The sequence below is a fragment of the Musa acuminata genome, chromosome BXJ3-9 (genome assembly GCF_036884655.1).
Source record: "Musa acuminata AAA Group cultivar baxijiao chromosome BXJ3-9, Cavendish_Baxijiao_AAA, whole genome shotgun sequence".
NCBI lineage: Eukaryota > Viridiplantae > Streptophyta > Magnoliopsida > Zingiberales > Musaceae > Musa > Musa acuminata.
Genome location: NC_088357.1, coordinates 7,717,904 through 7,733,902, shown reverse-complemented (window position 1 = coordinate 7,733,902; position 15,999 = coordinate 7,717,904). Strand labels below are relative to the sequence as shown.

General features: G+C 39.8%; 1 protein-coding gene across 4 annotated transcripts; it reads right to left on the bottom strand.

The window, feature by feature from the left end:
• Positions 1–577: 577 nt before the first annotated feature.
• LOC135583098 (gibberellin 2-beta-dioxygenase 8-like) lies at positions 578–7,168 on the bottom strand. 4 transcript variants are annotated; one of them, XM_065167647.1, is made up of 6 exons: positions 6,966–7,019; positions 4,596–4,698; positions 4,398–4,499; positions 1,977–2,422; positions 1,430–1,751; positions 578–1,333 (listed from the first exon to the last, which is right to left on the bottom strand). In XM_065167647.1, the coding sequence occupies exons 2-6, from the start codon at positions 4,596–4,598 to the stop codon at positions 1,103–1,105; spliced, it is 1,104 nt and encodes a 367-aa protein (XP_065023719.1). In that variant the 5' UTR covers positions 4,599–4,698; positions 6,966–7,019; the 3' UTR covers positions 578–1,102. The 4 variants fall into 4 exon arrangements, with proteins under 4 accessions (XP_065023719.1, XP_065023720.1, XP_065023718.1 ...); XM_065167648.1 differs by having other exon boundaries at positions 4,596–4,701; positions 6,966–6,997; XM_065167646.1 differs by having other exon boundaries at positions 4,398–4,532; positions 4,612–4,698; positions 6,966–6,988.
• Positions 7,169–15,999: the final 8,831 nt, after the last annotated feature.

The window sequence follows — 15,999 nt, the reverse complement described above, 5'->3', positions numbered from 1 at the left end:
AGTTTATTACTGGTTTTATTCCCTTCAATCAATCAATAATGTAACAAGACAATTTTTTTGTAATGGAAAACTGCATGTTTGTTTAGTTCCGTCCTAATCCGAGGAAAGAGTCATGAATATAATAAGAAAAGGAATCTTGACTTAAATTTCTGTCGTCCACTACGGATCTGAGTAGGATTGGAGAGAGATCTTGTGATCTTTTGACCTCTTATCTCGTTCCTCTGCATGGCTTCACAACATCACATTGTTCTTCCTCGGAGATAAAAGCTTCGAGATCTTCGATTCGTAAAGAACTTAATGTCTGCTGCTAAATCGAAGATGTCGAGTGGTTTGAAAGCTTGGAATGGGAATTACAATGAAAGCATTCAAGTTTTGAAGTCAGGCGAGAATTCACAAGCTGTTCTTTTTACTTCAAGTAATTCTAGCCAAAACTTACAAGTTTGTGAATGAGTAAAGAAAAGAGAGCCAGGCATTTCCTGTGGCACCTGCTTCCAGGGATGCTTCATATCATGGTCATATCGATCCGATGATTCTCTCTTTCGCATATTTGATACGGCTGATGCATTCATTACTGAATCCAACGCCAATCCAACACCGAGGTCAATGAGGTAACATGTCGAAGGATGCATTCTTTTCTGTGGACGAAGATTCTGCCTACGGTCTTACAAAGTTTGGCAACAATCGCAGATCTCATGTGGTTTTATCTCCTCCTGCAAGTGATTATGAGCAGCGACTGAGAAGTTTTGTTTTGTTGTATAGTTCCTGCGACATCTGAAACAGGTTGTGCACGTCCAAATATTTATCGAATACTACCAATTTATTCATGTTGCCTCCTCCCCAAGTAGTACATCTTGAAGGTAGCTCAAGCGGTTTCTACCTCTGTTTCTTCCATTTACAAATGTAACCTATAGATCTATCTGTTTCCTGTCAACTGTTTCGAGGATCAGATGACTGCAACACTTACTATTTGGACTCTAAATATTTAGCACTCCTCGGGACTATGGTTTGTCGCAATTTTAGATCTATAATTAGTGGCCAAAAAGCTAAAATTGGCACTCGGAGAAAAGAGCTGTGGAGGGAATCGCTGGATGTTTCATCTGCTTCAGGCAAGAAACCTTGTGAGCCCAACCTTGTGGCCCATTCGCCTGACGTCTTGTTGGACTTGTTGTCGGTATTCCCCAAAGCTGAACTTCCTGTAGATGGCCGGCTGTGCGCTGCTCTCGATCACAGTTTCGTTGGAGGGGCACATAAAGTAGGCCACTGAGAACCTCTCCAGGTGTGGGTTCGACATGACCCTGTGCTCCACACTCTTGTATAAGCCATTGCTCCATGCCTGCATTCCCATAAAACACCAGGTCTCCGTCTCGGTCGAGTATTTCATGTGTCAAAAGCACTTGGAAACACTTACTTGCAAGAACTATTTTCTCACCTGGAATAGATCGCCGATGTTGATGACGAGCGTGTTAGGATTAGGCCTAACAGTGAACCATCTCCCACCCTTCTTCAACTGCAGCCCGATCACTTCGTCTTGGCACAGGATGGTGAGGAAATCACTGTCAGTGTGAGGAACCAATCCAAACACTTGAGCAGGTATTGGGCATGGCGGATAGCGGTTTAGCCGTAGATAACACATGTTACGTGTGCAGTTTTCCTTCATATATGTGCCATCGCGTCCAAATCCTTCCGCAAGCGTATCGACCAGTTGAGTTGCCAGTTGGGCCATCGCCAAAGAAAGTTCTTCTATCACGCACCTGCGTTGCAAGATGGCCATTTGAAGCATTACTGAGGGTGTCATAAGAGATATGCAAAGTAACTTAACAGATGTGGAAATAAACTTAGGGTTCACAAGAGATATACACAGTCAACCGAGAGATCTATGAGGAAATCCAAGCTTAGCAAGAAAACCATGTAATTTGGTTGCAACACGTCATGTATTATCTATTACTCCGTGATATAAGGAACATCTTGTGAAGTACCTGATCGTGCTACTTCTTGCAGGCTTGTTTGACGAAGATAAAGGAACATGAAACGCCTCCGACCACGACAAGTGCTTCAGGCTGGTCGCCGTGGGTGTCCCCCACCGATAGCTGTCGTCGGAGAAGTCGAGGAGTTTCTCGCTGGTCTTCCGCTTGAACGGTTGACGAAACATCTTAACCTGCTCCTCTCGCAACCTCGCCAAGAGACCGTCGGGTATGCCGTGGCTCACTATCTGGAAGAAGCCCCACTCGGAGGCGGCGGTGACGATATCTTGCTTACATTGCGCGGCCTCGAGCACGTCGTGTAGACGGCTGAGATCGATGAGCGGGAGGTCGCAGCACTCCACCACCTCGGTTTCAGTGTCAATGGCTTGTTGTCCGCCGAAGAGGCTCTTGTAGGTGGCTAAGAATGGTGGACTGTGATCCATCACAGGAGCAGTGCGAGCCTGAGGGAAGGAGATGAACTTAGTGCCTAACTCTCACGAAGAAGAAAACCAACAGGCCTTCATGTTTATATAGCCATGAGCTCAGGCCTCTGATGTTTAATCCAATGTTGTCTTGCTTTTACTTTCAAGGTAAAATTAATTAAACTCTGTTAAAAATATGACTCTAAATCATACCTTTGAGTTAGGATTTTGGATAAAATAGCAATAATAACTAATTTAAGAATTCTTTTCGAATATCTCTGGCTCACACCTTCCATAAAATTATATCGGCATTTAATTTAAGTAAGTCATCCGTCATCTACACGAGCCTTAAAGCCCATGCAGTAAGAAATTTTCTACGAATTCAAAATTTATGTATTGAATTTGAGCCATCTGTCATGCAGGTGTAAGGAGAATGTTAAAAATATAAATGATATCTCATTTACAGGCTTAAGTTCACTACTCGATAGCTAATGATGACCTAACGCAGGAATATATGAACCACTATCACATCTTCATCACATAAATGGAAAAGTAAGAAACAGTGTACTCCTCAAGAGAAAGAAACCCAATTCTAGAACTTCTTCCTGATGACATAAACGGAAATGTAAGAAACCCACTTCTAGAATTTCTTCCATGTAGAAAGAAAGAGTTATCCTTTCTTGTGCCTTGTCCGGTGTGAACACAATGGCCTTTCTCTTTCTGATGTATTTAACATCAACGTTCCAGAGTTCGCTTGAACATTGGGATGCGGAATTTTGTATCCCTTAAAACTAATAATTGTTTTACTTGAATATATACGGTGTAATCGGAGAGGAGACAAAAAAAAGAAAAAGAAGGCGTAAGATTTTGGGGAATTGGCTTCATCCGCATGGACAAAGCAGCATAAGCATCTCCGTGTTTGGAGGGGGCGGCGGGGCGTGATTTTGGAGCATGCCACCCTCATAATTGTCGACCATCGTTTCTGCCGAACGCTCCACTTCGAGGCTTTCTGCGCCCAGAAGCGACGCAACGCGACGTGGGACTAGAAGCTGCGGCCGTGGACGGACATGACCCATCATGCGACGTCTCTCCTCTTCCCCGACTCCATCGCACATCAGTCTCTCCTCCTTGTATCCTTGCACACCCCCCACACGCCCACGGCCACAAGGTGTGCTGGCCATACTGGCCACATCCCACGTTGCAGCTCTACCCGGTTTGTATTCTTTCGTAAATTTGTTTTGTTTTCTACGTTCGAGGAATTGTCACGTTAGGGACATGGATGCTAAAGATCTGGTGAGGGTAATATCCTTTTATGATACCAGTGAGAAACTCACAGCTTTGATGTAAGAAACGCTATGCTGGTCTTCACCTAATCCGAAAACAAAGACGGAAAGTAGGGAGTCGATATCATGGGATTGTTATGAACATTGGGCCACTACACTCGAAACAACAATCGGAAAGAATTCTCACCGGCAATAAAGATTTGGAAATAGTTCTACAACAAGTTTGAACAGGTCGGCAAGAAAAGCCAGTGGCTGGGTTGGCACTTCTTTTTCAGCCCAGCCATCGACACTACGGGAATCGTCATTGTCTAGCTAAGAATGAAGACTTGGCATCTCACCCCAACCATCAACACTATGGAGAAGTCATTATCTAGCTAAGATTAATGAAGCGTTACGCTATATAGGTTCGACTTTACAAGCTTAACAAGGATTCCAGGCGGTGTTGTCTGTCGATGTTGGAGAACTCCGTGTGTGGATCTCACTGCAGCAGGTCATTGAATGACCACATCAATGGGCGGAAACGTTTGCCATGGTGTCCCACGGCACAGGAATAGAAAGGGACAAGGAAAAGAAGACTACAGTGAGTTGATATTTTTATGATCCAAACCAGTTTTCTCTTTGACAAGGACGACTCCACATGTAGTATCCGAACAAAGAACCCTCTGAGTTACGGAAAATATCACGGAGAATGTAAAGACAAAGCACTGCATGCGGAGAATTTAGAATAATACCTGACTTAGCTCTCGTGCCTCTGAAACAATTCCCAACACCTCCATTCTTCCCAAGGACACTTGTTTGGCTTCCTTTAACTCACCGAAAGAATACGCTTTTATCTGCTTGGATATGGATTGCGTCGCAGGAATGCACTTGATAAGAGAAGCGAACTACTATAAGATGAGACCGATCGAGAATGCAAAGACTAAACTAACCATGCGAAAAAACTACTTGATTGAGATCTCGCGCTTCCGAAACGATTCCCAACACCTTCATCTTCTTCAGCTTCCTTCGACACGCCAATGGGATACCCTGGACCTGCTTATATAGAGATTGCACGACGTGTTAGACTCGTGAAAGGGAGCTCCGGTAGCTCTGCGACTAAACGCTGTTCCCGCTGACTAGACGCTGAAGAAGTGCCCCACTAACTAAACGCTGAGGGTGTTTGCCCTCTTGCATGGGGAAGGGAGTAATGCCGTCGCGGTCACCCCCCCACAGAGGCCTTCGACACGCTACGGCCGCGGCTTTAACCCAGAGTTCATGAGGTGATTTCAGTGAGAACGATGGATGCACATGGGCTCAATGAGCAATGATGCGATCGTGTGTGTACGGATTAATGTCAGGCATTGCACGGATTAATGCTCGTAAATGGTGCTGCTTACTGTCTCAGAAGAACGGTACTCTTCCTACCTACTGAATTGGTCCTTTACTCCCTCATTTACTCTTAAGGTACCACGGTAGTCAATTAAATCACGGCACTTGCGTATTGACTCTAATGGACTTGAGCTTTTTTTTCTGAAACATCATGTATTTTATCTGCCGTAGTAATTAGAGAAATACAATTTATATCATTCCAAAGTTATTCTCTGGTCAAAAAATTCATGTCATTACCATATGGGTTGCATCAAAGAAAACATGAAGTTGTCGGTCAGTTTATGTACTAGCTTTTTCTTTTCTTTTGACAGACGAGTATCGAAGCAATCTAATCACATAATTAATGCTTGTTTAGGACATTCGATTAAATCTTGGACGTTCTTATTAGATGATGTAAACTCTACGTTTTTGTTAAGAGAATAGGACTCAAAAGCGCATGATTATGCAAATAGCATGTACATGGCTACTCATAATCTACGAAGCGATTCGCACACATTGGTTTGCAATTCATGCATAGCTAAAATATATATTTTCCAACAGAAAAACTATTAACTCAAGGAAACCATTATTATAGAAGTCAATTATGGACACCAGAAAGAAGGGCTTAAAAGTTGCTCTAGCAATCAAATATCTTATTCATAAAATAACTAAATAACATCACAATAAAATATCTAATTTATAAAAACTAGTGGTAATAATAATTGGAAAACTTTCTAGCAATGGAAAAACTAGCATTTCCTATCTTTTTCCAATGATCAATATCCAATGAATATTGGAAATTCAGGTGAAGAAATATACGGAAGAAATTTATTGTAGAGACTTAATTAACAGACTTCTCTAGCAACCTTCAAGTGCTCTTGAATCTACCTTTTAATGCGGCTATTACCAAATTTTGCTTTAAACATAGTGTTTATGTGTATATTTGAGGATCAAAGAGAGAGAGAGAGAGAGAGAGAGAGAGAGAGAGAGAGAGAGAGAGTGAGGCTACTGATCCCACCTAGTCACCTAGAAACAATTGCATGTCCTTGCCAAGGACATATATAGGACCCTGCCAAGGACATATATAGGAAACTTCTCCCTGGAATCTTTCGAGTGGAATGAAGGCCATACAAATCGGTACGTTTTGTTTCAGAATATTATTCCATGTAAGCTAGTATATCTTCGAGCAGTTTAAGTCTTTTTACCTCAACTCCATTGTCTATGAGCTAGCGCGAGACGGATTGGAACTTCTGAGAGTTCTATTGGAATCCACTTGTAGATCCATATCACACTATTCCTGGAACCTTTGAAAAGCTAACGAGTTTAATCCCCAACTCTTCTAACTTGTTAATGGATGTGCCTAAGTTTTGAGGCATGATCGTTTTCAGAGAAGTGCTTCAGGCATCACAAGACGACGATAATGCATTATTTACTATTCGTACACCTTCAATGATTAAGGACGATAGTTGAAAACATATATTTGAGGAGAGATTAAAAACAAGAACTAGGAGAATAGTCCAGTATTAATAAATATAGATATATATTTGAGCCTAGTTCATAATCTATCAAATTAAGTTTTTTTTATTGAATTGATGCTTGGCTCAATATATGTTTATCCTGATTAATTTGATTCATTTATCAGTAATAGATTTCTGGTATGGTATCAGAGTCAACATGAGTTTGGTAACAGGAGTTAAGCTTGCGGTCCACTGACCAGATATTATATTATATATATATATATCTATTTTTAGATTGAATTGATGTATGACTCAATATATATTAATCCTAATTAGTTTGACTCAATTATCACTATGAAACATAGGAAGATTAATGTAATCTTTATATAGAACGCTTGTTTCTATATGCAGAAACTTGGTTTGTATGAAAAGTCATAAGCTGAACCAGATAAGAAGTGACAACAAAAGGAAGACATGGAAAAAGCCTAAACTTACTTGGGGAGGTCTGGGAGGCGTTGACTGATCCCTGGAATGAAGCAGTTGAGCAATTAATGTGGTGAAGCTACAGATATAAAGTGTTCAGCCATATCTCTGTGTTGCTTGGGTGTCTGGCTGCTAAAAAGAACACGTTCATCCATAGAATATCAAAGGATATATAGTACACTTCTGCAAAGGGATTGGCAGAGTGTTAGGAATCAGGATCAGAAGAGAAACGAGGACCAAAGAAGTTGATGAAGTGGGGATAGATAGAGCTAAAATGATTATGTCGGATGAAGAAAGATTCAATGAAACAAGAAAAATAAATAGTTTTCTCTAGCCTTCTCCTTCACAAATCACAACCAGCAAGTCACATGCTGCGGTTGAATGGATTGTACCACCTTCATTTCACTCTCTTTCTCTCTGTTGAATCTGTGTATTTTAGTAGCCGTCCATGTCGGCATGATATATATAAGGTTGACTGACTCTCATGTATCAGCGACGCCAAACACCTCTTGCAATGATTGGGAAGGGAAGGAATGGTTGGACTTATAGCTACGTTGACAAGCCACATGCACATAAAGATCCTAATAACTCTGCAGAATCTTCTCTAATGTGGACCACGCATAGGATGTTAGCATTGTTAAATGGTAATTCAGATTCTATTGTGATTCCTACAACCCTTTCATGTAGTGCCTTTACATTTGCAAGATTTCTTGGTGACCTCCAGATTTGATATAACTCTTGAATCCTGGAGTTGTCACTAAAACGGTAGAAGCAAATAGGAGAATTTGGCTGAAACATGTTCAGTGCAGTGTAGTTGTTAGTTGTGGTAAAGCATGCATACAGGACAGAATATTTAAGTTGGTAGATATATATATATATATATATATATATATATATATATATATATATATATATATATATATATATATATATATATATATATATATATATATATATATATATATATATGCTATCAGTACATACATACATACATACATACATACATACATACATACATACATACATACATACATACATATATTGCCATGAGACTTAAATAATGCTTCATATAATCATCACCTACATAAGATTCAAAGTTCACACCAACGTTTCAGGAGAAGAACATCATATCTTTAATTTCACTACTGACACGACAACGAACACTTGGAGGCAACCTTTTGGAAGCATTTAATTTTATCTGGAAAGCTATAGAACGGGAACTAGTTTTAGCCTGTCGAAGGCATTTAATCTGATTTGCAGACTCCCACTATGACTGCACCAACAGCTTGCATAAATATCGACAACATCTTGGATCTAACTTCGGCACAAACTGCGACGTTGACCCTTTTCCTTCAGACGTTCGAAGAGCACAAGTAGAGGATAGAGCTCCCGTAAGTGTTGTTGGACGTCGGCATGGCCACAGAAGCTTCGCTGCGTGTCAAACTTATCCATCAGTGTTCAAGTTAAGCACGTGGGAGGACATCCATCGAGTGCTCTAAGATAAAGGATGGCTCAGATCAGAAACACCGGAAGAAGATGAATGCTTTTCCCCATCTCCCTGTGCCTGAGTTAAGACATAATTATCCGCAGAGGTACAAGACCTCGCAGAAGATTGTCAATATCATAAAGACGATGCCTTCGATCTTACTATACAAATAGTAAGCATGTGAATATGTGCTGAAGGGTACGTGACATTACATTTGTGCTGACGTTGTTGAATCCCAATCATTCCTTTCCTCCTATTCACAGACACATATCTCGGAAAATACATGATGTCAATGCAACCACGTCATTCACGCATCGCCCCATACAGCCGCCCTAATCATTGAGGACGGGCGTCTTCCACTTCTCTGTGTCTGCTCAATCATCAACCATTACGTCCAAGTCGGTGTTGGGTTGCTTTGTTGGAGTACAATTGTTTGTTCATATGCATGGTCTGTACAACGTGCACACTTGACGCATTGCAAGGAAAGAGAGTTGTTTTCCAAGGGGGTACATTTGTGGCTTCAACAAAAATTCTATGGTTCCTACTGCACTGCATTGTGGAGGATCTTTTGGAGAGCAGTAATTTGTCGGTGTAACGCATCACGTTAACATTTAAGATGATGATAATAATAGGATCATCACATCAACTTAAACCCTTGTGAACATATTAATGTGGATCATCCATCCATCAATTGATAGGACTAGTAACAATGGTCCCTCACGAGCATTGATAGGTCACCTTTTACTCCTCCTGGTCCCAGCTCATGTCCCTTCCGCTAATAATTGTGCTACAGGAAGTCTCAAATCAAGTTCAAGTGAATCGCATGGTCTGCATTAAGTATCCTTTTGGTTGATTCTGAAAAATGCGACAGTGCAAACCCGTAAGCAATTGCCTATCAAATCAGAGACTCCTGCCGACATAGTGACGAAGAGAGTGATGTTCTTTCAATGTGTGAGCACCGGGTTGGACTTTTACTGACACTGAGTGTGTACTGTCTTTCTCTTGATAAGATTTCGAAAATGCTATCAAACAACAGTTGTCGGTAAGAATTAAAATGTAATGGATGCTGTTGCTACTGCTATGAATCATCACTGCTTGCGGTTGGTTGCCATCATCACTCACTCGAGTACCAAATGATTCGTATGAAGACACTAGAAACCATGCGCACCAAGAGACTCAAATCATGGTAATAATTCAAACAGTGGAATCATCATTAATTTTTACTCCCTTACAGCTACTACATGTAACCCTGTTTCTTCCATCATTATTCTCAGCAAGTACATGGGCTTATATCAGCTAAATCACTTCCTGCTAACGATGTTTCGGGCTGAACTCAATTTCGTGATTTTTTTAAATATTTATTTAAATATGTATGAAGAAATGTTTACTAATTTAGTTGATAAAGAACTTGATTGATTATTGTAAGGTTCTGATTCGAATTTCGTTTTCACCCTTTATCCTTTCCGAAAGAAAAAAAAAATCATTTCTTCTTCTAAATTACTTAAAAGCAAAATCTACTATTTAAGCTTCACCTGCGGCTTTGAACAAATACTGTGTCTTCCACTCTGTTTCTTTCTGAAATCTCTCTAATTCTACCAAAGAAAATTGGCACTCCAAATATATATATTTTTTCATGTTTGAATTCCTTTTCTTTCAAGTAATTTGGTTGTTCCCAAACCTGTATGTATGTTTCATCAATCACACAACGGAAGTGCAAGTGATGTGGTACAACTGGTGGGCTTGGAACAGCGTCGACATCTCTCTGCTGGAAACAAGTCATCTGCAATACAGGATTTGGGTTCAATATGTATAGTTATATCTTTACAACAATTCAATCTCCATAAGATATCGTTAGATCTTTACAACATTTCAATCTGAATTCACCTGATGTCATAGTTATTAGCTATCTACTTTCGGCTCTGGATTTGTACCGAATCTAAAGCCACATTGCAGCCACAATCGGAGTGTAGTTATATATAGGGCAATGCGGCTTTTGATCACGCATGTAAAGGTCAACTAGAGAAGCTCGTGAATTGCAAGTGAATTGTAAGTGATCACTCATGGAATATATTTTCTTCAATAAAAGAAATATATTAAGATTCAATCGTTCTATGGTATGACCTAAGAAGCTCGTGATACAGGATGGTGGAGAGCTCCACCGGAAGACACAACGAATCAATCCAAAGAGAACAGTAGTTTTATAGGCTTGACAGCCCAGTTTACCGCCCTGTTGCATTCACGAAAGCAGTGAGTAATAGTATACGACTGTACATGGTTCAGCATGTCTTTGATGTCGTGAATAGTATGAGCAATAGCCCGAGGAACTGCCTCATTCCCATTCAGCACATCTACTATCGTAGAAGAGTATGTTTAAATTGATAAATGGAGATTTTCCTTGAACTTACTGTTTGTAATCCACGTTTAATGGCTGCTGCTTCACATTGCTCAGCTGACTTGTTTTGAGTGTACTGCTGTCCAATTGCTCGACACTCTGATCTCTGATGATAAATCTCATGCCTCCATCCTGCAATAAGGAAGCACAATTAGCATTCAATTTTAACCAAGCTATAATTTTTGTCATTTGAATTAGTCAGTCTATTCCCTTCGGATATGGATTCTCTAGCACAATAGCTAATATAAGACAATACTTGAGTCCAAGACCATAAAAAGAAAGATTTTTTTCTTTGATTAAAATGTTCAACGTATTTTTCGAATAAATCACAACTGGTTTGCTATTGCAGTCTATAGCAGTTTGCGCAGCCCCAGACTTGTTCTTTCTTGAAGCCAATCCCAGTGTTCCAGGATGCTTTATAAGAGAATGAGAAGTTGAAAGTAATTTCCCAGAGATTCCAATTGTTACTATCAATAGCACTAAGAGAGGGGGGGGGGGGGGGGGGGGGGAAGTGTTCCAGGATGCTTTATAAGAGAATGAGAAGTTTGAAAGTAATTTCCCAGCGATTTCGATAGAAAATCTAATTCGTAAATCACTTTAACTTGTGATCAAGCAAGATACAGTTAAAGCAAGTCTATGAAGGCAGTTTGCAGTTGTGATCGAGATTAGAATATAAGCACAAACAAAATATGATGTTCGTACGATAAATACTGAACTTTGAAACACGATCATAAAAGCGCAGAAGGTAATAAGCTATTGAGGAGGTTTGCAGTAAAGATAATATGCTCAAAATAAATGCAAATCGAGATTTAGAGTGGTTCGATCAATCTTGACCTACATCCACTTCTGGCTTCCTCCACCGATGAGGTCACCGACGTCCACTAGAAGCCTTCCTTCAATAGTCGAAGGCCAACCACCCTTTTACAGTTTCACTCCTTTTGACGGGCTTAGGAGACAACCCGTACATAATTTTTCTTTCCTCTCTTGACAGATCAAAACTTGGAAGAAAAGAGGAAGGAGAACTTTTAACTCATACAACACTTTTTGAGCTCTCAAAAACACAGAGTAAGATCAGGATTTCGGTGGTTTTTGGTTACTCTGTCATTGCTGAAAGGGTGGGGTATTTATAGACCCCAACCCAGTTTGAATTCCGAGCTCAAAATTGTCAATTCCCGGAATTTCGGGGTCTGGCGGTTACACCGCCTGACTGGGGCGGTTGCACCGCCTGGCAGAGCTCGAAAACTGAGCCTCTGGGCAGTGCCACCTCCTGTCAGGGGCGGTTGCACCTCCTGCCAGAGCTCGGAGACCGAGCTCAGGCGGTGCCACCGCTTGACTAGAGCGGTTGCACCTCTGTCAGAGGCGGTTGCACCGCCCAGCCAGAGCTCGGAGACTGAGCCTTGGGCGGTGCCACCGCCGACCCAGGCGGTGCCACCTCTGGCCAAGAAATCTGGGTCCGAATGGGCTGATCCATTCGGCCCAATTTGGGTTTGTCAAGGGCCCAATTGCCCCAAGATTAAGTTAATGGGATCACCTCCCATTTCTAACTTAATCACCGTGCTAACTACGAACAAGGTTTTACTTACCGAATCGTACCGCCCGGTACGGGCGGTACGTACCGGTCCGAGAGGCGACCGGTACGCGGACCGCCCCCTACCGGGCGGTACATGCAAAAATATCCCGTATCGGCCGTTACGGGTAATATCGGGCGGTAACGGTCGAAATTTCGACCGTTACCGCCCGGTACCATTCGGTAACGGGCGGTAACGCAGCGCCTTTCTCGGCGACGTCGCCGAGGCGACATGACGTCGCCTTTTTCGGCGACGTCGCCGAGGCGACACGACGTCGCCTTTTTCGGAGACGTCGCCGAGGCGACACGACGTCGCCTTTTTCGGCGACGTCGCTATATATATATATATATATATATATATATATTAAATAAACGTCGCCTCGGCGACGTCGCCCCGTGTGGGGAAGGAAAAGGCGACGTCACCGAGGCGATGCGACGTCGGCCAATAAAAAATATATATATATAATATATATATATACATATATCACTCGGTATACCGCTCGGTATACCGAGCGGTATACCGTTCCGTACCGTACCGAGAGATCGTCGAAACTCCGGTACGGTACGAAATTTCAAACCTTGACTACGAATTTCTTAAGGCATTTACTACAACTTGCTCCGGTGCGTCAATCGCTTCTTCCGGCGAGCTTCCGGCGAACATCCGACGGACCTCCGGCGATGCTCCGACGGACTCCCGGCAAACTCCTGGACTTGCGACGATCCACTTGGCGAGTTCTGATGAGCTTCTTTGGCAAGCTCTTGGACTTCTCGGATTTGTTCCCGCAGAACCTCCGACGACCGTCCGAACTTCCGTCGAACTCTCGAACTCCTAACGTGATCATAGTCTTGACTCCAACGTAACTCCTGCTGCATGTCTTACTTCTATCGTAGTTAATCCTGCACACTTAAAACAAAACTTCGATCGAGACAATTAATCCTAAGCAATTAACCAAGTTGTTCGGCATGTCATTGGTCCCTCGACGCTTCGTCCGATTCTTCGGCGCATCGTCCTCTCCTGCGGCCTATTGCCCAATCGACAAGTTGACTCCGCAACTTCGATATCCTTGGCACAATACCCGCTCTTCTTGGCCCGATGCCCGAGTCCACGGCCTGAAGCCTTTTATCGATACATCGACCGATCCACCGGCCCGACGTCCAATCTTCTGATATGTTCCTCCGGCACAACATGATTTTCCTACTTTAATTGTCTCATCCTGATCGGAGCATCCTGCGTCACGTAAAACGCAAATCAAATCATAAACATATATCAAGTGGTTTCATCATCAAAATACGAGATTCAACACCACTATATATATATATATATATATATATATATATATATATATATATATATATATATATATATATGGTATTGGAAAAAAAGATGGTCAATAGTTTTAGGTACTCGAAGGCATAGGGAACGAGTAGATTGAACATTGAAACGAAGATGTAGCAGATAGTCAGCATTAGTAAGTAATTTCCAGTTCCAACTAGATAGATTGATGATATTTAGGAATGTGAATTTGACCATATTTTGCATGAATAATTTTGTTCTAACGATTGTTATCATTACTAAGATATCGAAGAATTATGCGAGTGACCGTAAAGTGGTTCTGAAGGTTGAAGAAAGCATGCTAAGACCACCATGATATTTATGAGAAGTAACTAAATTAAAATGAATAAGATGTAAGTCTTTTTTTTTCTGAATTATTTTATCATAGAAAGTTTTTAATCAATGTTTGAATTTTGTGTATGAAGCCAAGTATCACTTAATAGTGTGTGAAGCGATGGAAGTCAAAAACAAATTTTATCAAAACTAAATGATCAGCTTGAGATCAATGATTGCATTTCCATGTAACAAGTTTAGTTTAGATTTTGATTTTATTAATGAGTTGATCATGGGCCGATCGAGAAGTTGCATGTAGCAAGAACATGAAATATATACTTCAACAAGAACCAATGGGTTTTGGCCCATTACAGGACAACTTACTCTCGTTCGTCTTGAAATAAAAGGTGACAAACCTGCTCAAAATTGTTTCCTACGATCTACACCTTTGCTGTCAAAGAAAAAGTCAGCTGAGCCTCATGCGAAGTTACGAGGACAACATTGGATGACAGTAAACCTCGTCTTTAATAGAATATTAATCATGTCAATATGTATCCATATTAATCGTTGACGAGAACTAAGAGTTGTGCCGGCGGCATTCCACTTCCATATGTATCCATAACAAAATAATAACAATAATAATAATAATAATAATAATAATAATAATAATAATAATAATAATAATAATAATAATAATAATAATAATAAGAACTAAGATATTTCTTATAATCATTTAAAAGTATTTGATTATAAATTATTTATTTATATTCTAAAAATGATAATAAATCTACATAATATATTTTCTTGGGTTAGAAAATCCTAAAAATAAGAAAATCATCAAAAGTGAAAATATGATATTTCTTGAAGATTAGACTATTGAAGATATTATAAAAATTCAAAAGCTAAAGTCATTTGAATATGCTATAGAACTAAGGCTAGTGCCTCCAACAATAATAATTAGTGATGATGATGGAGTTTGAGTGAGACTATCTGAGATCATAAATTGAATATTAATTGAGAAGATCGACTAGAAAGCATCGACTTCTCAAAGATATTCAAATATATCATTTACTAAAAATTACAAAGATCATAAATTGAATATTAATTGAGAAGATCTACTACAAAGCATCGACTTCTCAAAGATATTCTTTACATGAATATATATCACTCGCTAAAAGTTACTAAGTAGTTATGTTATACACATAGAAAGATAGATGATTTGTGTGTCATGAAAAAGAGATAAAATTCTTGTATGAGAACCATACATTTGACTGGTAAAATTACATAATAAGAAAAGAGTATTAGATAGGTGTTAGATACAAAGCAAGGTTCATTGTAAATGGATTTGATCGAATAAATGATATTGATTTTGAGAAAAGGATTCGGTGAAGATGGCTTGTATCCAAGTTGTTTTAGGTTGACTACCAATTTCAGTATAGAGATTGAATAGCATGAAAATTACTTTTCTATATGGTGACTTAGAGGAGATATATATATATATATATATATATATATATATATATATATATATATATGTAATAACATGAAATGTTCAAAGTTAAAGGTAAGATAAATTTGATGTCGAAACTCAAGAAGAATTTGTATGATCTTATTCAAACACTAAAATAGTAGTATAAAATGTTTGATTATTTTATGATAGATCATGGGTACGAAAGGACTCTTCACTATGCCTATATGAGATATTTTTTTAATGATAATTTTATTATTAATTATAATAATTATATGTAGATGATATATCAATTATTGGGCATGATACTAAGAAAATTATAGATCTAAAAAGAGAGTTGAGAAGACTTTTGTTATCAAAGACTTGGGTCCAACTAACCATATTCTGGGTACAAGGATTATTTGTGCTTTGGTATCGAAAAAACTTATATAAGTTGACTACACAGATATAGATATGACTAGTGATATTGATTCTAAAAAGTTTACCTTTGGTTACTAGATGTTATTTTCAATGAAAACAATGTCTTA

Excerpts from the sequence above, each read along its gene's own strand:
- LOC135583098 (XM_065167646.1), bottom strand. The coding sequence starts at position 4,656 with ATGAAGGTGTTGGGAATCGTTTCGGAAGCGCGAGATCTCAATCAA. Across the intron at positions 2,423-4,397 it reads AGGCACGAGAGCTAAGTCAG|GCTCGCACTGCTCCTGTGAT; the intron begins GTATTATTCTAA and ends TCCTTCCCTCAG. Across the intron at positions 1,752-1,976 it reads GCAAGAAGTAGCACGATCAG|GTGCGTGATAGAAGAACTTT; the intron begins GTACTTCACAAG and ends CTTGCAACGCAG.